This window comes from Limanda limanda, chromosome 21 (genome assembly GCF_963576545.1).
Source record: "Limanda limanda chromosome 21, fLimLim1.1, whole genome shotgun sequence".
Lineage (NCBI taxonomy): Eukaryota > Metazoa > Chordata > Actinopteri > Pleuronectiformes > Pleuronectidae > Limanda > Limanda limanda.
The window spans coordinates 2,120,383-2,142,827 of NC_083656.1; the positions used below are offsets into that span (position 1 = coordinate 2,120,383).

At 46.7% G+C, this 22,445-nt stretch overlaps 1 protein-coding gene across 1 annotated transcript in view; it reads left to right on the forward strand.

The window, feature by feature from the left end:
- Positions 1-22,195, forward strand: part of srcap (Snf2-related CREBBP activator protein) — a 30,415-nt gene extending 8,220 nt beyond the window's left edge. The window contains exons 7-33 of the mRNA XM_061095339.1: positions 105-297; positions 1,115-1,284; positions 1,355-1,460; positions 2,091-2,180; positions 2,537-2,710; positions 2,843-3,075; positions 3,281-3,458; positions 3,621-3,757; positions 3,952-4,121; positions 4,631-4,960; positions 5,622-5,808; positions 5,921-6,090; positions 6,287-6,438; positions 6,666-6,881; positions 7,016-7,180; positions 7,943-8,095; positions 8,276-8,605; positions 9,219-9,382; positions 10,496-10,809; positions 10,915-11,117; positions 12,062-12,231; positions 12,363-12,559; positions 13,871-13,985; positions 14,432-14,557; positions 14,676-14,852; positions 15,063-15,146; positions 16,506-22,195. Coding sequence (XP_060951322.1) covers positions 105-297; positions 1,115-1,284; positions 1,355-1,460; positions 2,091-2,180; positions 2,537-2,710; positions 2,843-3,075; positions 3,281-3,458; positions 3,621-3,757; positions 3,952-4,121; positions 4,631-4,960; positions 5,622-5,808; positions 5,921-6,090; positions 6,287-6,438; positions 6,666-6,881; positions 7,016-7,180; positions 7,943-8,095; positions 8,276-8,605; positions 9,219-9,382; positions 10,496-10,809; positions 10,915-11,117; positions 12,062-12,231; positions 12,363-12,559; positions 13,871-13,985; positions 14,432-14,557; positions 14,676-14,852; positions 15,063-15,146; positions 16,506-21,176 — 9,375 coding nt within the window. The 3' untranslated portion in view covers positions 21,177-22,195. The remainder of the gene's footprint in view (positions 1-104; positions 298-1,114; positions 1,285-1,354; positions 1,461-2,090; positions 2,181-2,536; positions 2,711-2,842; positions 3,076-3,280; positions 3,459-3,620; positions 3,758-3,951; positions 4,122-4,630; positions 4,961-5,621; positions 5,809-5,920; positions 6,091-6,286; positions 6,439-6,665; positions 6,882-7,015; positions 7,181-7,942; positions 8,096-8,275; positions 8,606-9,218; positions 9,383-10,495; positions 10,810-10,914; positions 11,118-12,061; positions 12,232-12,362; positions 12,560-13,870; positions 13,986-14,431; positions 14,558-14,675; positions 14,853-15,062; positions 15,147-16,505) is intronic.
- The last annotated feature ends 250 nt before the right edge of the window (positions 22,196-22,445 follow it).

Consider the following 22,445-nt stretch of genomic DNA (forward strand, 5'->3'; position numbering starts at 1 on the left):
TTTTTTTAATGCACTTTTCACACAAATAAAACCCCACAGGAGTTTGTGTAGCTTCTCTTGAACTTACTGAGTGAATTTCACCTGTTTTTATTGTGTTGGTAAAGGTGGTGCAGTACAAGCAGCAGTCCAGATTGGAGGAGAAGAGGAAGAAAGCTCTGGACCTCCAGCTGGACTTCATTGTTGGCCAGACGGAGAAGTACTCGGACCTCCTCAGCAAGTCGCTCGCTCCCAGCAGGCCGGCGGAGACTGTGGTCGTGACCCCCCCAAAACCTCAAGCGCCTCCTGCTGAGGAGGATGGTGAGGAGTTATTTTTTGAAACTAATAAATCCAGCAGCTTTTACATATCTAGAGCTTTCTGTGTCGGTTTGTCTTGTAGAGCTGATTCATTGGTTCACACAGGGACGTTGTCATAGCTACACACCAATGAATGAGTGTTCTTCCGCAGTGGAAACAAAAAGCTCCTCTTCGTTGTCAAGGTTGTTGCATCTGAGAGATTCAATGATGTTGTCACATTGCTGTGAAAATCCCACCTGATAACCTGAGGCTGAAATGTTCAAGCTGAAGTCAGATTTCTTTCCTTGCAACAAAACGTCTCTCGTCACGACACCTCACGAGAAACGTATCGAGCTCCAACTGTCAACCACCAGACGGGAAACTAGTCGAACTGGTCCCACTCGTCCACGTCCATTGTTACTAATGGACACAGACTTGTAGGACGTGTGGATGACTGAACACGCGTCTGTGAACTGTAACTACATGTTAGAGTTTGCTCAGATAGAATAAGGAAGTGGTGGATTTCTGTTTGTCAGGAGAGCAGGCTCCACCTTCATTTTATTATGTAACACAGTTTGGTGCTGAAGTGCAAACACAGTCTCCTTAGCCATGAAGAATCTCTGTATTGAAATTCAATATATTGAATATTGAACTTTTATTTCCAGGAGTATGTCCTCAGATGTATTTTGAACATATGAAACCGTTCAGTTGTTCTTTCGTGTTTTACCTTTTGAGCCCAAATGGAGATATTAGAAATCATTTACACACAGAACGTATCTGTTTAGTCATTTATTCCATCTCTTTAAACTTTTGAATCTCCTTACAACTCTTCTCTATCCAGATCGGGACTTTGAGCCTCCGTGTGAGGAAGAGGATGACGAGGAGACGTTGGACGTGGAGGAGCAGCAGGAGGGGAATGATGCAGAGACCCACAGGAGGGAGATCGAGCTGCTGAAGGAGGAGGGCATGCTGCCCTTGGACCAATTACTCAGCACCCTCAAACTGCCTCAGGTAACCCACAGCAACCCGCCCACACTGGGCTGCGTTCTCTGATTCATGACTGAATGTCGTTTAATCACAGAATCATTGTACTTCGAAGGAGACGGTCTCAGAAGAAGAATGTTCTGATGAAACTTGTTCATCAATGGAGGAGGAAGATGGGGAATTCACTGCCAATGACGAGGATGGTAAGATTTTAAATATATCAGGGTTCCCGCGGGGTCTTAAAAAGTCTTAAAAGGTCTTAAATTTAATAATCGAAATTTTAGGCCTTAAAAAGTCTTAAAAAGGTCTTAAATTTGATTCTGCCAGAGCTGAGAAGTTAGAGGTTTTGTAAGGTTCGATGGGATGTTTAATTTCCTTCTCTGGACATGTTTTATGGAACATCCTTTTATTTCAATTTATTTCAGCATGTTTAATGCATGTTTAAAGCATGTTTAAAGCTTGTTTGACTTGTGTATTGTTATTGTTCTTATGTTGAATGGGTATAAATTTACTTTGTAAGTAATTCTGTGACTTATTTCATCTTTCATAGTAATTTTCCTTCATACTTTTCGCCAGTATGGTCGTGAAATAGGTCTTAAACTCTATTCAAAGTGGTCTTAAAAGGTCTTAAAAAGTCTTAAATTTATCTTGTTAAAACCTGTAGGAACCCTGATATATTATGTGAGGGGGGGACCTAAACAAGTATAAGAACATGCTCCACTTCTACTAGTTCAAAAAAGAGTAAAACAATGCACCAGTATTTTCTTTGAACACTTTGAAATTAGTGTATTTTGTGGGTCGAGTGTTTATTTTGTGTTTCTTCTCATTTTCAGCCGAGGATGAAGAGGACACCATAGCCGACCAGGAGAAGGTGGAAGGAAACCTAAATCATGCCGAGGAGCTGGATGATCTCGCTAAAGAAGGTCGGTGCTTTTTTATTATTGGTGTAGAAAGAGTCAAAACTTGTGACGAGGAGTTTTTTGTTCAAAGTAAATGCTTATTAAATATTTTATTCAGAGTCTTTTCCAGGCTTTTAAGACAAAGTTATCAAAATCAAGCAACCATTGTATTTTCTGTCCAACAAAATATTCAAAAGTTTATTTGAGCCATTTCCTGGGGAAAGAGTTGAATTGAAGTCAGCATTTTCAATGTCTTAAGTATCATATTCCTGCTGCTATGTTCAATATTTGTTAGTTTAATGTGAATATGCATTCCAATCATTCACTCATTCATATTAAATGTTAACCTCCGCCCTGACATGTCTCTGCTCTCCTTGTAGGCGACATGAGTGTGGAGGAGCTGCTGGAGAAGTACAAAGGAGCTTATGCCTCCGACTTCGAGGCCCCTTCTGCTTCTGGCTCTAAAGCGAGCTCCGATTCTGAGGTGTCTGGTGATGAAGAGGAGGAGACTGAAGAAGATGAGAGTGATGTTGAAAGCAACTCTTCCTCCTCAGGTATTAACCAGCTCACAGAGAAGAGGGAATCAAAAATAATCTCACGTAAATTATTTATGTTTAAATGCTGATGAGCCCAAAATGTTTTCCTCCTGTTCACTTGTTAACGATTGTTTGTCATTTATCTTTCAGATTCACAAGGAGACAGTGCTGAGAATGACGAGAGTGAGAAGGAAGCAGAGGAGGAGGAGGAAGAGGAGGAGGAGGAGGGTGATGACTGTGGAGATGAAGGGATGGAGGTCCTGCTAAAGGAGGGAGATACCACCCCACCTTCGACTACTGCGCGACCGAAGAAAGAAATCAGTCACATCGCTGCGACTGCAGAGAGTCTGCAGCCTAAAGGCTACACTCTGGCCACAGCGAAGGTCAGTCGTGAATATTTAGAATAATTCAGGTTAAATAGATTTTAAGCTTTAAATAGTGAGTAAAAAACGTCTTTTTTTTGCAGGAAAACTCTCTAAAGCAGTATTATAAAAAACAAGACTTGTTCTTTTGTGTGTATTTGAGTTTAAATATTTAATACTGTGCAGTCCGGGAACATAAATTTCTTATTATTTTGTCCAATAAAAGGTCAAGACTCCCATCCCGTTCCTGCTTCACGGCACATTACGAGAATACCAGCACATTGGACTCGACTGGTTGGTCACCATGTACGAGAAGAAGCTTAATGGTATTCTGGCCGATGAGATGGGTTTGGGTAAAACCATCCAGACCATCGCGCTGCTCGCTCACCTCGCCTGTGAGAAAGGTAAACGACCGACTCATTATGCTTCAGTGCTTCTTATTCATGCAGCAGTTTGTTTAACTTCATAGGGATTTGTATTTTTACAGTGTTTTCAATAGTTTTTATACATTAGTTTCCTCGCTTCTTTTGCCTTCAGCTGCTGATGTTTGGTTCTGTTGTGTTCAGGTAACTGGGGGCCTCACCTTATCATCGTCCCCACCAGTGTGATGCTGAACTGGGAAATGGAGCTGAAGCGCTGGTGTCCCGGGTTTAAAATCCTCACGTACTTTGGCAGCCAAAAAGAGAGGAAGCTGAAGAGACAGGTAATCAGCTCACAGACTCTGCAGTGTTATTTAGCAGTTTTTACATTTCCACTGAGAGCAACTGCTGAATTTTATTTGAATAAATCTGGCAGATATTTCAACACCTGGTTTCGAAAAAATGAAAAAATAGGCTGGAGTCAGTGTTGGAAAAAAGTACACATGAAAATCATATTGTTTCCCTTTTCCTTTCTCAGGGCTGGACGAAACCTAATGCTTTCCACGTGTGCATCACGTCATACAAGCTGGTGCTCCAGGATCACCAGGCCTTCAGACGCAAGTCCTGGCGCTACCTGATCTTAGACGAGGCTCAGAACATCAAGAACTTCAAGTCTCAGCGCTGGCAGAGTCTGCTGAACTTCAACAGGTCAGTGGATCTGGGTGCTGTGGATCCTCTGAAGCAGACACGCAGGGAATCATTCATAGATGTGAACACATTTAGGGATCTGATATCAAAATGTAAATGTAGCTATGAAAGAGCTGCATTCTGTGAATCTCACACAGATATATTTTCTTGGGATGTTGGTTATGTTTGCAGTTCAGAAGAAGCTCTAGTGGGTTTTCATGAAAATAGTTTTGCCCTGTTTGGATGTCTTCGTCCATTTTCCTAAAAACGAACTGCACACTGAAGTATTAAAGTGAGATAATCATTTCTCCACTATTCTTGTGGGAAATCTGGATTGTGGGTGGAAAATATGAATCAGTGTTTCAAGCAAGAATCGTGTTTCACATTGTTTTCACAAGTAGATTTCTTATTGGGAAAATATGTCCTGTTTCTGTAAAACCTCAGAGTTCATGTAGGAATGCATTTCTGTGTCCTTTGTCGTCTCATATCTCACATATCTGACATCATCCTCTGACCTCTACCAATCACAGCCACCGGCGACTGCTGCTGACAGGGACTCCTCTGCAGAACAGCCTGATGGAGCTGTGGTCCCTCATGCACTTCCTGATGCCCCACGTCTTCCAGTCCCACCGCGAGTTCAAGGAGTGGTTCTCCAACCCGCTGACGGGAATGATCGAGGGCAGCCAGGAGTACAACGAGGGCCTGGTCAAGAGGCTCCACAAGGTGCTGAGGCCCTTCCTGCTCAGGAGGATCAAGATCGATGTCGAGAAGCAGATGCCAAAGAAATATGAACATGTGGTTCGCTGTCGCCTCTCCAAGAGACAACGGTTCCTCTACGACGACTTCATGGCACAGGCCACGTGAGTTACTGTGTTCAAAAGGAGAATTTGGCAACGATCTGGTTAACGGAAGGAATTTCTTCGACTTTTGATCCGTTGTCTTTTGGACTCGAGGCTGAAGTGATTATATTCCTGTGACCAAAGCCAAAGGTCACAGTGACCTTTCAGATAAATCTGGGGGGGAAATGATGTAGAAATATGTGCACAGAAACAGCACTGGTTAGCATGAAACCGCAGTGCGGTAATTCTTCCTCAATGTTGTCATAAAAAATTAATCCTGAAGCAGCCAAAAAAAAGAAAACTCTCTAGGTTGTCTTGTCTTATGCAATATAGTTATAAAATAAAATTAAAAAGTCTGGGATTATATCTAGTGTCTAGTTCTGGTTTATTTATCATTCATTTGCAAGAAAGTGTGTCATGTAAAGATGTTTTCAACCAAAACTTCCATTGTTCATTCTGCTGATTTATGTGTTAATCATTAATTGTCAGAACAAAACAACATGGTCATATTGTAGATTTTTCCAAACAAATGTTAAAAACCTAAAGATATTAATTATCAAAAGGGTAGTAATCATACTTGTTTCAGCAATCTAAATTATTAATGACTTACTTGCATATTAATATTACGTCTGCTATGAATTTGACCAGCAGTGTCTCACTGGCTTGTCCTTCTTATTTACAGGACCCGGGAAACGCTGGCTAGTGGTCACTTCATGTCTGTGATCAACATCCTGATGCAGCTTCGCAAAGTGTGCAACCACCCCAACCTGTTTGACCCCCGACCCGTCCAGTCCCCCTTCATCACCAAGCCCATCGTGTTCCACACCGCCTCGCTGGTGCAGGACGCCCTGGAGGTGGCTCCTCTACAGGTCAGCATTTAAGGAACATTAAAACAAACTTTCATTAGGTCAGAAAATGAAGACGAAAAGCAATGGTTTATTGTGATGAACGTTTAAAAATAAAATCGTTTGTCCTCCTCAGCGCTGCGACCTGTCTGCGTTTGACCTCGTCGGTTTGGAAAGCCGTGTGACCCGGTACCAGGCAGATGTGTTCCTGCCGCGCCACAAGGTCAGCCGCCAACTTATCCAGGAGGTTTTGGAGTCTCCTGAGCCCCCCCCCAGACCCAAACCAGTTCGCATGAAGGTCAACAGGTACACATTAACACTGGTTCTACTTTTTGTATCCTCAGTATTTACTTCTGGGTCTCTACTCCTATTTAATGCAGGCTACAAGCTAGCATTATTATTGTTAGCTGCCATGCTAGCGCTTACGTGATTTCCAGAACCTGCATGTGTTGGAGTCAATGAAAGCTCTAACTGATCTTTGATGTGTTTCTGTCTGTTTAAGGATGTTCCAGCCGCCTCCTAAAGGTGATAATAGATCGTTGCTGCTGATGAACAAACCGACCTGCTCCGTGCCTCCTGCAGCTCAAACCCTCAAACCTCCTCCAGTGACCGAGCTCTCCTCAACTCCTGCTCACGCTCCCGTCGTTCAACAAGGCACGTGAAAGGGACAAAATGGCATCTGTACAAAAGACAGAAGAAGCAGAAATACTTGTTCTACTTTCAGCAGATCTATTGGTTTAGTTCCAGATTTCCAGCCTGTTCTGTGCCTCATAAATCTGTTGGACAATGTGACCAAAGTCCTGATTATCCTCCTCTCCAAACCTCCATTGTCCACACCACCGTTCTCTTACTCATTCTGCTTGTTTTCTTCCTCTTCTCAGTGGTGTGTTCTGTGGCCTCCGCCCCCCCTCCCCGCCCAGCCATGCATCCTGTGGCTCAGACTGCAGTGAGGTCCAGCACGCCCAAGCCCGTGCTGACCGTACGCCCCCCCACTGTTCCCTGCACCGCCAGCATTCCTTCTCATCCCAGTCCGAACCCCAGCACCATCATGTCTCAGAGGGTCCTGCTCAGTCCAGATATGCAAGCCAGGTTACCTTGTAAGTAGTAAAACACTTTTTTCTTGTGCATCTGTTTCAAAGATGATGATAATTATATAGCATGTATATCCTTAAAACCACACTGTCACATAAACCGTGTGTCTAATCCACTGCTTTCTGTTTCCCTTCCGTAGCCGGGGAGGTGGTGAGTATAGCCCAGCTGGCGTCCTTGGCAGGTCGGCCTGTGTCGTCGTGTCAGGGCAGTAAACCCGTCACCTTCCAGCTGCAGGGCAACAAGCTGACTCTGTCCGGAGCTCAGATCCACCAGGTCCCTGCAGCTTCTCCACGGGCTGTTCAAGGTGAGTGCGCCACATGTTCCAGTTCAAAATACAAGTGAATTAAGTTGATTAGGTTTTATCACTGTAACTTACTTTCTCATGCAAAGATATCACTATTTTGATGCTTTAATTCTATTTAACATTGTTCCTTGTTTTGTTTTTTAAGAGCATGTTTGACAATATGAGTGACATTAATGTGCATAATGAATAAAATACTAGTTGAGATGTTAAAACAAGCTGCTCCAGTAGGAACTATTCAATAGAGTCACTGGAAGACTTCATAAATATTTTCATACCGTTGAAGTTCTGTGACTTTGACATGGGTCAATATTAGGGCTGGGCAAGTTAACTCGTTTCAATCGAGTAAACTCAAGTGATGAGTTAACTCGATTAATTATTTTATCTCGCATTAACTCAGGTTTGATTATTTATTGTTTTATTGTGAAAGTCAGGCTTTTATTTTGTGAAAGTCTGTTGCTGACTGCTACAGAACAGGAAAAAGAAAATAATTGGCGGATAAACAATCGAGTTAACTCATCACTTGAGTTAACTCGATTAAAACGAGTTAACTTGCCCAGCCCTAGTCAATATATATTATTTGGATTTTCTTTAAATGTGTAAAGCAACTCTTTACACATTTTAAAGCTTTTATTGATAAGGAGCCGACTCTAGTGTCAAAGTACAAAATCACGTGACTCTGCAGGACAAAAAACTGCGATTAGGAATGAGTGGGTGTGAAACTAAAACAGTTCCTGATTATCTGAACTGTGATTTCCGCTGCAGGAAATGTGGTTCACCTGGTGTCCAGCGGGGTGCAGCACCACCTCATCACCCAGCCGGCTCAGGTTCAGCTACAGAGCGCTGCCAACGCCCACCCTGCAAACACGCCCTCTACCGCGCCTCCTGCAAACCGCCTTCCTCACAACGCCTCCGCAGGTAGACCCTGTTTCACTTTCTGCTTCTACACAGACAAAGATACTTATACGTAAACATAGGAGTGTTTATTTTTAAAGGCTAGTGCTTACTTAAATCTTCAGATTCCTTTAAGCTTAACTGAATCTTTGTTATGTAGAAAAGATTATTGATTATATTCTGTGTACATGTATTTCTCCTCAGTGCCCTCGTCCATCGTGAGCAGCGCCGGCGTCGTGAAGATCGTTGTGCGTCAGTCAGCAGGCAAGGAGGGCGGGCCGGTGCCCACCCTGGCCGTGGCCCCTTCCCCCCGTGTTGTTCCCCTGGCTCCCCCCTCCCTGCACGCCCACGCCAACTCACCCACTGTCAGAAACACTGCTACGCTGCAAATTACCCAGCGCACCCCTGGTCCCGCTACTGCCCACTACACCATAGCTCCTCCCAGAAACCCCGGCTCCGCCCTGAACCAGCCCCAACTCCCCCGCCCTGTCCTCAAAGTAGTGCAGCCTCCTCCACCAAGCACAGAGAAGCCAGGTGAGACAACTAGCCTGAGCTATTCTGTGCATGCATGAATATCAGAACTGGGTCAGATCTTTATTGCAACTAATCTTTAGCGTTTTTCCTTCCCTGCCATGCTAATCCAATTCTTTTTAATCTGCTGTAAAGCACCAGATGTGTGCACTGCATGAAAGTATCTCAGTATCAGTTTTGTTAATTTAACAATCACACTTAGACATTTTTATATTCATGTGGATGACAAAAGACATTCACCCTGTGAGGGGGAGGATCCAGACTTAAACAGAACTGACTCTTCTATCACAGTTAAAATTAGGTATGATGGTTTCAGAATAAGGTCAGAGTAGAGGAGAGTTCTCTTTCCTGCTCTGCACCCTCATCCTGCACAATGAAGCTACAACAGCATCTTTATTGGAAGAGGATTTAATACCTTTACACTATCTCCTAATATTCTAATACATCAAATAAATAATACCATAAAGACTAGCTGTCGAATAAATAGAAATTAAATCCAAAATCTATTTCCCAACAATGCCATGTTTGTCTTTCGGTAGAAGAGGTTTTCCTTCTTTTCACCAAACACAAATCCTTCCACTTGTGTTGAAGTCAAGTTTCTGTTTCCTCCTCTCAGCTCCGGTGACGCCCTCGTCCTCTGCACCCAAGTCTTCAGCCGCGGCAGGTGACAGCGGCAGCGGCAGTCAAACACCTGCTGCCACCAAGTCCAGGCAGAGTGCCAAAGTCTACCCCCCACCCCGGAAAGTGCCTCGCCCTCCCCCCCGCTCTCCTTTCCACATGGTGAGACAGTTGTTCCTCTAGATGCCGTCGACAAATCTCACCTAAAATAAATAAATTGTGTACATGTACAATATTTAGATGGATAGATAGATAGATAGATAGATAGATAGATAGATAGATAGATAGATAGATAGATAGATAGATAGATAGATAGATAGATAGATAGATTACTTTATTCATCCCCGAAGGGAAATTAAGTCGTCATAGCAGCCGGTATATTTGAATACAATAAAATAAAAAACAATAGAATAAAATTAAAAATATTGAGGTAGAAAGAATAAAAACAGAAACACAAGATAAATAGGTAGATAAGGTGCAGTGGCAAGATGATGGTAATAGTACTGATGATATGATGGTAATGGTATTGTTAGACAGTATATAAGAATAGTACAGTATATATAGTATATAATATAACATAATATATATTTATATATGATAGTAATTATACCAATATAAAAGCAGTATATGGTAATAATGGCAGCAACAGTATATATAATAATAATAGTAATGGTGATATAATATAGTAATTATAACATGTACACATGTATAAATATGTGTATATAGACTTATGTATACAAAGAATATACAGAGAGTATGATATAATATATGATATATATAGTAGAGGTATGAATATGAATATAAGTATTTGACTATACAATAGGTAATATAATATACTATGAGTCTAAGAATATGTAGACAGAGTGTGCAAAAGACAATATTATTGTATAAAATGATATATAATATCAATATGGTTTATAATAACACATGTCACATATGATGTGAAGTAAGTGTATATGGAGCGGAGTGTTGTACAGGTCCACAGTGCAGGAGACAGGTTTAGTGCAGTTCTGTGATGGTGGCTCTGACAGAGGGGGAGGAGTTGTACAGTCTTGAACCACATGAGTGTTAGTTACAGGTGTTTTCATCCTCAACTTATTTTTTATTAACCTTTACTGACAGGCTTCCTCGTTTGTGATGTCATGCCCCCGGCTACTATCGGCTTTTATATGAGAATTTACACTTCTTATGCAACGATTAATAGTTTGATCAATCCTGTTTTTACCACTTTTATCGCAGCTCTTTACCTGACTTGTGTTTCTCTTCCCTCTCCAGTCGTGGCTGGCCGAGAGACACAAGCAGCAGCACAGCAGCCGACTGGACTTCATCATCCGAGCCAACGAGCAGCACTGCAGAGCCAAGCCCATGTACGGCCGGGAGGTTCTGAACTTTCTGACGTTCCTCCCCGGTGCCAGTCCCTCCCCGGCCGCTCTGAGCTCTCGGGGGGAGTGGGGCCGGTCGGGTCACAGCAGCTGTCTGTTCGCACAGCGGCAGAACAAATACGACTACTTGTGCCAGAGTCTCGCCGTGAGGGCGGCCATCCAGGGCACCGAGGACCGGCTGGAGCAGCTGAGTGGAATGATCGACAGGTGATCAGTGGATTCATTCAGTCTCTTTCGTTCCCGAGGATACGAGAGATTTAACTTGGGGGTGAAATATTAGTGATTTAACTCTTATGTTTCTGTCTATTTTAGGTTTACATTCTCGATTCCCCCTGTAGAGGCTCCTCCCATCTCCATGCACTCCTGCCACCCTCCTCCCTCTCTGAGCCACAAGCAGGTGGTCTTCTCCTCCGCTCTGTCGACCCAGGTCGCTCCGCTCACTCGCAGCCTGCATCGCATCCAGTGTTACATGAGGACGCAGTTCCCAGATCTGAGGCTCATACAGTACGACTGTGGTACGTTTTCAAACCAGAAACTGGGAAAGGATCACTGATATTATCTATTTGGTTTTAAATAGCAAGTTAACACCCTCTTTAGATTAATAATTCATGAACCCAGACACACTACACGCTAACTCACCCTATTGCTCTTCTGTATTTCAGTCTTTTTAATCCAAAGATGTAAAAATTTAATTCCTCAGTGACTTCAATCCCCCCCCCCCGATAGACCTGATATAGTTTATTGTATTAGTCATAGGGTTGCAAAATTCTGGGAATATTCAAAGTTGGAAACTTTCCATGGGAATTAACGGGAATAAACGGGAATTAACGGGAATAAACTGGGAATGTTGTGGGTAATTTATACTAACTGTATTTACCTTGTCATATACAGACATAAATATAAACATTTTGTTTTGTCGTAGGCTGATTTGAGCCCTGAGGAAACTTTGGGCACTTGACTATATGCTTCTGCATCGTTGTGTCATTCTTAACATAGGTCTTTGCACAGTATTTGCAAATGTACACAGCCTTTCCTTCTACATTGGATGGGGTGAAATGTCTCCACACATGAGAGAGTGCACGTGGCATTGTTCTGTAGAATAAGATGAGAAAAAAGATTGTAAAAAAACACTAATGCAATGCCAGAGATATAAATAGTTAGCCAAACAATTGGAATCGTCTGTAAACATATTTTACAATTGATGGCTAAATGAATGGAAATAGTCTAGATGAACAGATGAACAATCCTCAATCAGCATGCTAATATATTTTCTCCAGTAATATCATGGAAACTTACCTGACTAGTCCTGCACTCTACAGCAGGCCTCAGTAGCCCTGTAGGAAAGTTTCCGGAAATTTACTGGAAACTTTCCGCCCCTTTGCAACCCTAATTAGTCATGTGAAATAACCTCCTTAATTCTTCCAACACATTTCTGTAACGTGCTGGTTTGTGTTTGCAGGAAAGCTTCAGACTCTGCACACTTTGCTGCGGAAGCTGAAGACAGGAGGCCACAGGGTTCTGATCTTCACCCAGATGACGCGGATGTTAGACGTGCTGGAGCAGTTCCTCAACTACCACGGACACATCTACCTCCGCCTGGATGGCAGCACCCGTGTGGAGATGAGACAGGTTTGTACTAGAAAATCCTATGGGGGAATATGATTATGTTTTATGCCTCCACTCCAACAAATAGCCTTGAAAAGAGGAAGTTGAGAGGAACGTTGTGGATGAATATGTTCCATCTCCTCCTCCTCCTCCAGTCCCTCATGGAGCGCTTCAACGCAGACCGTCGCATCTTCTGCTTCATCTTGTCGACTCGCAGCGGGGGGGTCGGGGTGAACCTGACCGGCGCCGACACTGTGGTCTTCTACGACAGTGACTGGAACCCGACCATGGACGCCCAGGCTCAGGACCGCTGCCATCGCATCGGTCAGACACGAGACGTCCACATCTACAGGTGACCACACGGGGTTCTTCACATGGACCCAAGATACGCTGGTGGACTCTGTCAGTGGGACACAGGGAGGATTTGAGTGAAGGGGGTTATTCCACGACTTGCATCTGAGCCTTCAGGAGATTCTATATATTCATTTTTTTATATTCTTTATTTTTTTGACAGTGGTTTTCAAAAACTTACATCAGCCCAAGGGCAATTTTCTTTCTTCTGTTGTCAACCTTTTCAAAATTGGGTAACTTTGTAAATTTTGGGAGAGGTATAGTGCCTCCATGTAGACAATAATTACATCATAGATATAATGGAGAAAAACTAATAAATGAATAAAAACAAGCCGAATAAAAAAACAACAACATGTTAGAGGGTTATATATATTCTAGGGCTGGGCAACGATTAAAAGTTTTAATCGCGATTAATCGCATGATTTCCCTGATTAATCACGATTAATCGCATTTGTATACGCAAAATCCAATAATGAATTAAAAAGAAGTGTATAGCGCAATTTTATTTTCAATGTTCTGCCATATGAACGAAAGTGCCATAACATTTGTTGTGCAAACACTTTTAACATCAGCATTTAATACAGTAGCAGTTAAATAAAATATTCAGTGTAAATCTCAACTTAACAATGTTATCAAAGCAAATACAAAGTTAAAGCTCAATGCCACTGCCAGGGCATTAATGTTATCCTCTTCGTTATGAAACATGTATCCTCCTCCCTGCGTCTAACGTAGTCTGCCGAAGCCTCGCTCCGCTCGCTGTTTCGTTGAGTGATTTGCTGATATCAACTGTGTGTTTTGCATTCAGGTGATATTTTAGACTGGAAGTGCTCCGGTGATAAGAAAATTCACCTTGGCAGTGGCTACAAATTACTTTGGTTCTGTCGACTCCGCCGTCTGGAAGAACTTTAAAATGAAAATGGCCATGTAAAAGCTCCGTACACTTATCCATGGTTGTTTATCCACCAATTATTTTCTTTTTTCCAGTTCCGCAGCAGTCAGCAACAGACTTTCACAAAATAAAAGCCTGACTTTCACAATAAAACAATAAATAATCAAACCTGAGTTAATGCGAGATAAAATAATTGTCTGAGTTAAATAAGTGACGAGTTGCCCAGCCCTAATATATTCATTTTTAAGAAATATACAGACTAGAAAGTCCTGGTTCACACATTCTTTCATTGAAGATATTAAGATTTCACTAGATTGATGAATCAGTTAATGCACTAAGGCCACGGTGTTTCCTTCACACATAAAGAGGAAATGTGATTTTTAAACAACATATTAATATTTTGTTGTTCATGTTCCTCTTCAGGCTGATCAGTGAACGCACAGTGGAGGAGAACATCTTGAAGAAAGCCAACCAGAAGAGGATGCTGGGAGATATGGCTATTGAAGGAGGAAACTTCACCACTGCCTTCTTCAAACAGGTAAATCAACAACTCTGCACAAAGGAATCATTCACTGGGAGGTTTCCAGACAATTACATGATGATTCATAAGTCACCCGGAGTCGCACCTATTTCATCAGCTCTTAACACATCTGGCTCTCAGCACCACTGCCTGCACAGTGTGTAAGATGTTGATGTAAAATTAGATCAATTCTTTCTCTGGAGGCCTCTGTGTCCTTGTTGTTTCATAACTGAAGTATTTATCATGTGATGATGAATCACTTGACAAACACTTTAATTAAACCTCTCATTGAAGTACGGTGTCATTTTCTGATTAATGCTCTGTGTAAACAACGTTGTTAGTACAGTTTGTTTTGAGCGGGTTGTGGTGATCATGTTGGGACATTAGGACGTTGAAGCGCCTCTTGTGTTCGAACACAGAAAACCGTTTTCCTGTGTCTCATTAAATTACATTCTGTCCCCCAGCAAACCATCCGAGATCTGTTTGATATGAACGAGGGAGAGAAACGCGAGGCGGCGGTGGAGCTCGCCGTGCCGCAGCCGGAGGAAGAGGAAGGAACCAACAAGCAGAGCACCACCATCCTGGAGCAGGTCAGACACGGGACATGAGACATTGTCCTCCTGCAGAGTGAATCCAGCAGACGCCTCCTGGTGAGTCGGAGGTGTTTTTGAACCTAATAACTCGATCCTCTTGGTTTGACTCCCGCAGGCCTTGTGTCGGGCCGAGGACGAGGAGGACATCGTAGCAGCTTCTCAGGCCAAAGCAGAACAGGTGGCAGAACTGGCCGAGTTCAACGAGAACATTCCTCTGGATGACGGAGGCGAGCAGGAGGAGGTGGAGGAGCTCTCCAAGGCCGAGCAGGAAATAGCTGCTCTGGTGGAACAGGTGAAGAATCATGGAAATCAGCTCTGAACTCTAAGAAAGCTTCATTATCCATCTATGATATATTTCACATTTTTATAAAGTTCCTCATAAAAGCGGAACTGATAACATCTTGATACATCTTTCACAATCATGTTCTGCTGTAGATGTGAATTCTATCTTTACACTTTGTATGTGCTCAGCTGACTCACCCTGTTCCCTGACGACCTTTAGCTCACCCCCATCGAACGCTACGCCATGAACTTCCTGGAGGCTTCGTTGGAAGATGTTTGTAAAGAGGAGTTGAAGCAGGCCGAGGTAAGAGCTTGTCCTAACTGTTTGTTTTTTTAAAACATATATTTATTGTAGGGCTGGGCAAGTTAACTCGTTTCAATCGAGTTAACTCAAGTGATGAGTTAACTCGATTAATTATTTTATCTCGCATTAACTCAGGTTTGATTATTTATTGTTTTATTGTGAAAGTCAGGCTTTTATTTTGTGAAAGTCTGTTGCTGACTGCTGCAGAACAGGAAAAAAGAAAATAATTGGCGGATAAACAATCGAGTTAACTCATCACTTGAGTTAACTCGATTAAAATGAGTTAACTTGCCCAGCCCTAATTTATTGATTTTATATAGTTTTAAACATTTACATCAATTTACATACATATAAGACCCTTCCCCAACCTGAACATATGGCAGCATAAATGGAAATAAATGATACAAAAGTCACAGAAATTGCTCAGATATGATTACAACATAAATTCAGGTACAAAAAATTACAATGAAACTACTAATTTAGTTTAAACAAAGTTGAATATGTAAAATAGAATACAGTCACTAACAAGAAACAGAGCACAGCACACATTCTTCACACCAGATTCGTCACTTCACATTTCCAACGCCTCTTCAATGTCACCGTTCTTAACAAAGTCCAAAAACATCTCCCAGATACGTCTTAAAGGGACTCTTACCTTTGTTGCATTTGAGAATTACAGCACATTCAAATCATCCCGCCTTCCTCCAATGCCCCACCCCCTCGTTCCCATCCGCGGTGTTTTTTTGAAGAAACTTTATTTACAAGCAGACTTACAAGCTACTGCCTCCGCGCACGCACGTGAGTTTTTGTTTACCAAAGCAATGGATTCGGTAAGTTATATACATTTACATTCACATGCCTTGATGACGCGGCCCGAATGCGCCACAAGAAGCAGACGGAAAACCTGCATGTCCATGCAGCAAACAGACAGGTCTGTCGGCCAATAAGGTCCTTCGGTCCGAAGAATTTTATTGGTTGAAGTTTTCACTAAATATTATGAGAGTGAAATAATTGTTTGTTTTTACTCCTGGTGGGTCTGTCTTGCATTTTAGAGTGTCATTACCTTATTAATACCAATTTAACCTTATCCACAAAAAGTGTAAAAATGCAACAAAGGTAAGAGTCCCTTTAACTGTTATTTGAAATAAAATTAGTTTTTTGAGCTCAAGATCCATAAGTTTGAATAACCTCCTCTGGAATGAATCAGCCCCTCTGACAGTGAGCAGCTCACCTGTCACAGGACTTTCAGTTGTTATAAGACGTGTCAACGCTTTCACCTCCGCTGAAGTTTCACAGAAACAAAACATGAAAATGACGTTCAGCAGGTTTAATAAAACCCAATTTCCTTTTTGTCTCCAGGAACAAGTGGAGGCTGCCAGGAAGGGGCTGGACCAGGCCAAGGAGGAGGGCCTCAAGCTTCACGCTTCATCTGAGGAAGACGAGGACGACTTCCTATCACCGCCAGCGTCCGTGGAGCCGGCCCACCCCGCCCCCGCTCGCCGGGGGCGTAAACCCAAGGACAAGGACAAGGTCGTGACCTCTACGAGGACCAGCGGTCGACTCCGTGGGGCCTCGCCCGAGACGGAGCCTGAGCCCACGACCCCCAGAGACCCGCCTGAAAGACCCCGCCCTGGTCAGAGGACTTCTGGACGGGGGGCCGCCAAAGACACCAGTTCCGTGTCCGCCCCCCCGATCCGCACAGATATAAAACCCTCCTCATCGACCAAACTCCACGACTCCGCCAAACCGTCAAAAGCTTCATCCCCTGCCAGAGATAACCAGGCCACCAAAACCAGGACTCTACCAAACCGCTCCCATCCCGGTCCAGTGCCTTCGCCGCCCACAGGCTGCCCCCCCCCCGGAGGGAAACCGCAGGGTGCCGTAGAGACCGACGGGAAAAGCTCCAAAGCAAGCAGAGAGGAGAAGGAGAAGGAGGGCGAGGACGAGAGCAGAGAGTCTGAGCCGTCGCTGGAATCCATCTGTCCCGTGGAACAGACCAAAGAGGAGGACGGCAAAGATCTCCACGCCATGTGCCCCCCCTCCACCAGCGCCAGGTCGCCTCGCAAGCGTCAGTCAGCCGACGGTGAAGTCCTGCGCGGCCTCGTTGAAGATTCTCCGTCGGCCAAAGTCCTGCGGAAGCTTCCAGGGCGGCTGGTCACGGTGGTGGAGGACAAGGAGCCGAGGAGGAGGAGGCGGCGTGGGAGTGGCACCGGAGGAGGAGCTTCCTCAGAGGAGGCGGCGGCGGTGGAGGACGCCACGGCTGCTCCTGTCGACGAATCAAACAAAGACACTACTTCACCGAGTCCTGACGGCAAAACTAAAGCGTCTGCTCCTCAGGAACCAGACCCTGTCCCGGCTCCACCTGCCCCCCCCCAGCCGCCCGTCAGAACCTATCCTCCTTATTCCCCCTCCCATCATTCTCCCGACATGCCGGTGCTGAGGAACCTGCCGGTGCGGCGCAGGTTGGAAACTGAATCTCGCATGGCGGCTCAGCTGGGGGAGCATCTGGGTCGAGGGCGGGGGGGAAACCAGTCCAGAAGATCGGACCCGGCTCCGGGCAAAGACCCCACGTCCTCCTCTGCAGACTCCAACGTGAACTCTCTTGTGACGCCGTTGAAAAGAAAGAGGGGCCGGCCCCCGAAGACCAACCTGAAGTTACCGGAGCACGACCACACGGCGAGCCCGACCTCCACGCCCACGTCGCCGAGCGAGGACGGGAACGCTCCTCTGTCCCCCAAGCGCAAGAGAGGCCGTCCCAGGAAAGACTCCACGACCACGTCAGAGACAGTTACTGAGGGACAGAACTCTAAAAAAGAGACGACCGCTCCGGATGTTTCTGGTTTATTAAAACCTGACGCTGGCGCAGAGATAACGGCGCCGACTCCCGTCACGTCTGATGTTCTCACGGCTGCTGCTGTGGTCACGAGTCTGACGCCTCCGTCTCCCTCGGCTGAGAAGACCGACACTAAGACGCAGGTTTCAGCCCCAGTTTCACCTCCTGCTCCAACACCAGCTCCAGCCTCCACAGGAAAAACCACTGGAGTCTCCGCCCCCGTCCAAGCTCCGCCTGCACCCGAGGTGACCCCTCCCCTCCCGACTGCTGCCTCCTCATCAGCCTCAACCCAAGTTACGGCTTCAGTCCCGAGTTCTTCTCCCCTCACACCTGCTACCACGACTCCACCTGCAGTCTCCTCATCTCCACCAGATGTGAAAGCAACACTTCAAGCTCCTAATGCTCCTAAAGATCCAAAACCTTCAGGTTCTACATCTTTGAAAACATCTGGACCAGCGGCTGTCCAGACCACCACCGTTTCCCAAGCTGCTGCTCCGACACTCCCAACAACGACGGTGAAACCAGCTCCAGCATCGGACCCGATCCCGGTCCCGGTCCCGGTCCCGACGACCACAGCAGCTTCTGCACCAGCACCAGCAGCCTCCACTACAGTGAACCCAGTCACAACAACTAAAACAACTGCTGCAAAGGTCTCGCCCCAAGCTGCTGCTCGGCCGCCGCCCACAACCATCACGCCAACATCTGTCCCAGCTCCAAGCTCATCAACTTCACTAAAACCGACCGCAACAGCGCCCCCTGCTGCAGCAACGACTCTGACAGCAACAGCAGCCAAACCGGTCCCAACGTGTCCATCAAAACCAGGATTAACTGGGACGTCACCTCCAGTAACAACAACACAAACCAGTGCATCCAACCCCACAACCACTATGACGACAACAACTCTGGTTAAAACTGTGCAAACAAGCTCATTAAACACAACACAATCCACTACTGAAGCTCCGCCCACCTGCCCAGCGAGGCCGGGCAGCGCTTCTACAACGACTCCCGATGTCACCACGTCTCCAGCCAGTGAAGCTCCATCTCCCCCCGCCCGAACCAGTGTGACAACCACCAAAGTCCCAACCAAACCAGTGCAAGATGCTGAGCAGGCAGATCTGACCTCAGAGGCCGACCCGTCCCCGACATGTGACCCTGCTCCTGGTCCGGCGCCCGCCAGCGTCGCCAAAACCTCCGAAGCAACGACGGCGGCAAAGTCTTCATCAACTCCAACAGAAACACCTGCAGAAGAAGAAGCTTCCTCCAAAGAACCGGCTTCTGCTACAACTGCAGAAAAGACTGAAAAGATCGAACCCACGATTCAATCCTCCCCAGATGAGTCGGCTACAGATACTGAGACAAACATCCGAGACTCCGTGACCTCCGTGACCTCCACGACCTCCACGACCTCCACAACCTCCACCGCTCCTGCTCCAGTCACCGCATCTGAATCAGCTCCTTCTGTGTCCACCTCCCAAACGCCTGCAGCCCCTTCCCCCCAAACACAAACCCCTGCGTCCGAGAGCGTCTCCACAGAGGGGTCCGCTCAGAGAGAGACCCCCGAGCAGGACCCTTCATCTGAGGAACCATCTGAGGAACCATCTGAGGAACCATCTGAGGAACCATCTGCAGAGTCCAAACGGAAGGCGTGTACATCTGAAGGTCACTGTGAGATGGACGTAGGTTGTGAAGAGGCTGAAGAGCAGGAGGACGCAAACCTGGACATCGAGTCTCAACCTAAAAGGAAGAAGGTGGAGACCAAAGAGTCAGAGAAGAAGGGAACAGGAGGAGAAGAGAAGAATCCAACAGAGTCTCAGAAAGAAGAAGAACCGCTGGCAGAGGAAACGACTGACAAACGGAAAACTCCCAAACAGAAAAGACCTCTGAGCCGCCAGAGCAGCCAGGAGTCCTCGCACTCCTCCTCACCTTCATCAGGAGGCTCCTCCTCCACCCTCACCCGTCACGCCCACCACAAGAGGACGTACGAGAACCGACTTCCTGCCAAAAAGAGACGAGTGGACGTCACCTCAGAGTCCGGGAACGAGGAGACCAAGGAAAAAAACGTGAAACAGAAAAACGCCGATCAGGAGCACGCCGCCCCCCGGAGGAGGCGCTCCAGGTCTGACTCCTCCTCCTCCTCCTCGGACTCTGATAAAAGCGACCGCAGCAAGGAGCACCGGTTGACCCGCTCGGCCAAGCGCCGGCTGCAGGACCAGGAGAAGGAGGAGGGAAACCACCGGTCGGGAAAGAGAGCGGCGCGCAGCTCTGAGAGAAACGCGTCCAACAACACCAACACGTCCACCGGGGGGGAGTCCGGCAGCGACACGTCCTCAGTCCCGACCAACAGGAAGTCCACCGGAGCAGCCAGCACCCCCCCGCCCGAGCCCGAGGTCCTGGGGAAGAGATGCTCGGCTCTGAACGCGGCAGCGAAGCTTCTGGCGATGAAAGGCCGAGTGGACACGCCCGGCCACACCCCTCGGAGAGACCCCTCGGCGAAGACCCCCGGGACGTCTCCTGCCGCCGCGGCCGACAGGAACCAGAAGCTCAAAAACAAGAGTGTGCCTGCGTCTCCTCAGAACTCCGTCGCTAACAACAGAAGCACCGGCAGCAAACACTCCTCGGCCAATCAGGCGAGCCGGCCGGCGTCCCGCTCCACCAGGCAGTGCCCCGGCTCGCTGGTCCCGCCCCTGGACCTGGAGTACAAGAGGGCCAAGCCCGAGGAGAAGGAGCGGGCGAGTCGGAGGTCATCGAGGGGAAAGGAAGGCGAGGCGGAGTCTCTGTCCCGCGGCCACAGCGCCTGCAGCAGCGCGAGCAGCGGGGGGGGGGGCGACGACGGCGGCAGCAGCAGGAGTCGCAGCAGCAGCGTCAGCAGCCGACGCACCCACAGCGTCAGCTCGCACAACACGGAGCGCCGAGGCTCCCGCGGCGCCTCGTCCGGCAGCGAGCGCGAGCGCGGCCGCAGCTCGGACCGGGCGAAGAGACGGGACAAGAAGGACAAGCGGGGGGGCCAGCAGAGGGAGGGCCGGCCGGAGACCAGGAGGTCGCAGAGGCTCTCGCAGGAAGTGACCAGCAGCTCGGGGACGGAGGGGACGCCGGACCGGGTCCTGCGCAGCGTGGCGGCTCTGGCGGCGGTGCAGGCGCGCTCGCCGGCCGCCAGCACGCGCTCGTCCGCGAGTCAACAGCGTCACAACAAGACCTGACCGCACGCCACAGGGACGCATGAGTGTTGTTGCAGAGCAAGATGCGAGAGCATGTCATGACCTTCACGGTTCCTGCTTGTCTGCACTCGGGCGCCTGACGGGCCGCGGACGCCAGGGACCGAACCGACCGGCCTCCTGGGCCCCCCCCCCCTCCCCAATTGGAGCTGGTCCCCTCGCCAGCTCAGCTATTGTCAGCTGGGGGACGGCTCAGGGGCCGAGACTGAAAAGGCGGCGCCGTCATCGTGCGTCTGTGACAGTGCTGGTGGCGTGATGAGCTCACCACGGGGACTGGAGGGGACAAAGGTGCAGGAGGAAATAAAAAGGCAAGTTGTTAGTTCACATTATGTACTGTAATCATTAAAGACTGGAACGCTCAGATCTTATGTGTTGAGACGGGATAATACAGCGCCCCCTGGTGGGCTGACAAATGAACAGTCATTTGTGTGACATTAAAACCTTTGGAGCGACCAGTTGTATTGTACGTTGGAGGTTTTAGAAGGTTTGGTTTCGAACACTCGGTCCGCTGTCCGGACTGTTTCTTTGTAGTCAGTCGATAAGTTAAGCATATTTTATTATTTCTTCCAGGGTGTTAGGAAGAGAACAGATCTGTCAATGTGATCTCTGCTGCCCTCTGCTGGAGCTTGTCTTTGCTTGGGGCCCCTTTTCCATGTCGACTTCTGTTCCGTGGATTCCTTCTTTAATCCAGCCTTGCATTTCTCATTTGCACACCTGGCCCTGGGCTTCTGGGCACATCGTGGTTTAATCATTGTTTTATATCAACTCCCAGTGACTCGGGTTAGTTCCTCGGATCTCGTGTTGTGTCACAAAAACGCTCGTAAAAGAATTAATTGAATTTGCAAATCGTCTCTAAAGACTTTACACATCCTGACAAATTCCAAATCTTCCCGACGGTGTTTATTGTCATGTATTTATACTGAAAGGGCAAGAAAATGATGTAGAAATTAAAGAGTGCCTCTGTGGCCGAATGGGTTTGAACCTGATTGCCTTGTGAAGCCGGGGGGGGGGGGGGGGGGCGAGCTTCTCTTATTAAAAACACAAAAAAATAACCACCCCTGCAAAACGTGAAGAAAAGCCCCCTGTGCATCAGTGCTACCAAATTAACGTTTTACTTTTCACCTGAACTTTTCTGTCATGTTACTTCATTGCTCTTCGTTCATGTAAAAAAAAAAAAAAAAAACTACTTGGACAAAATATGTGAATAAAATGACTGGTACAGTTCCAGATTACTGTAAATTGTCGATTTACTTT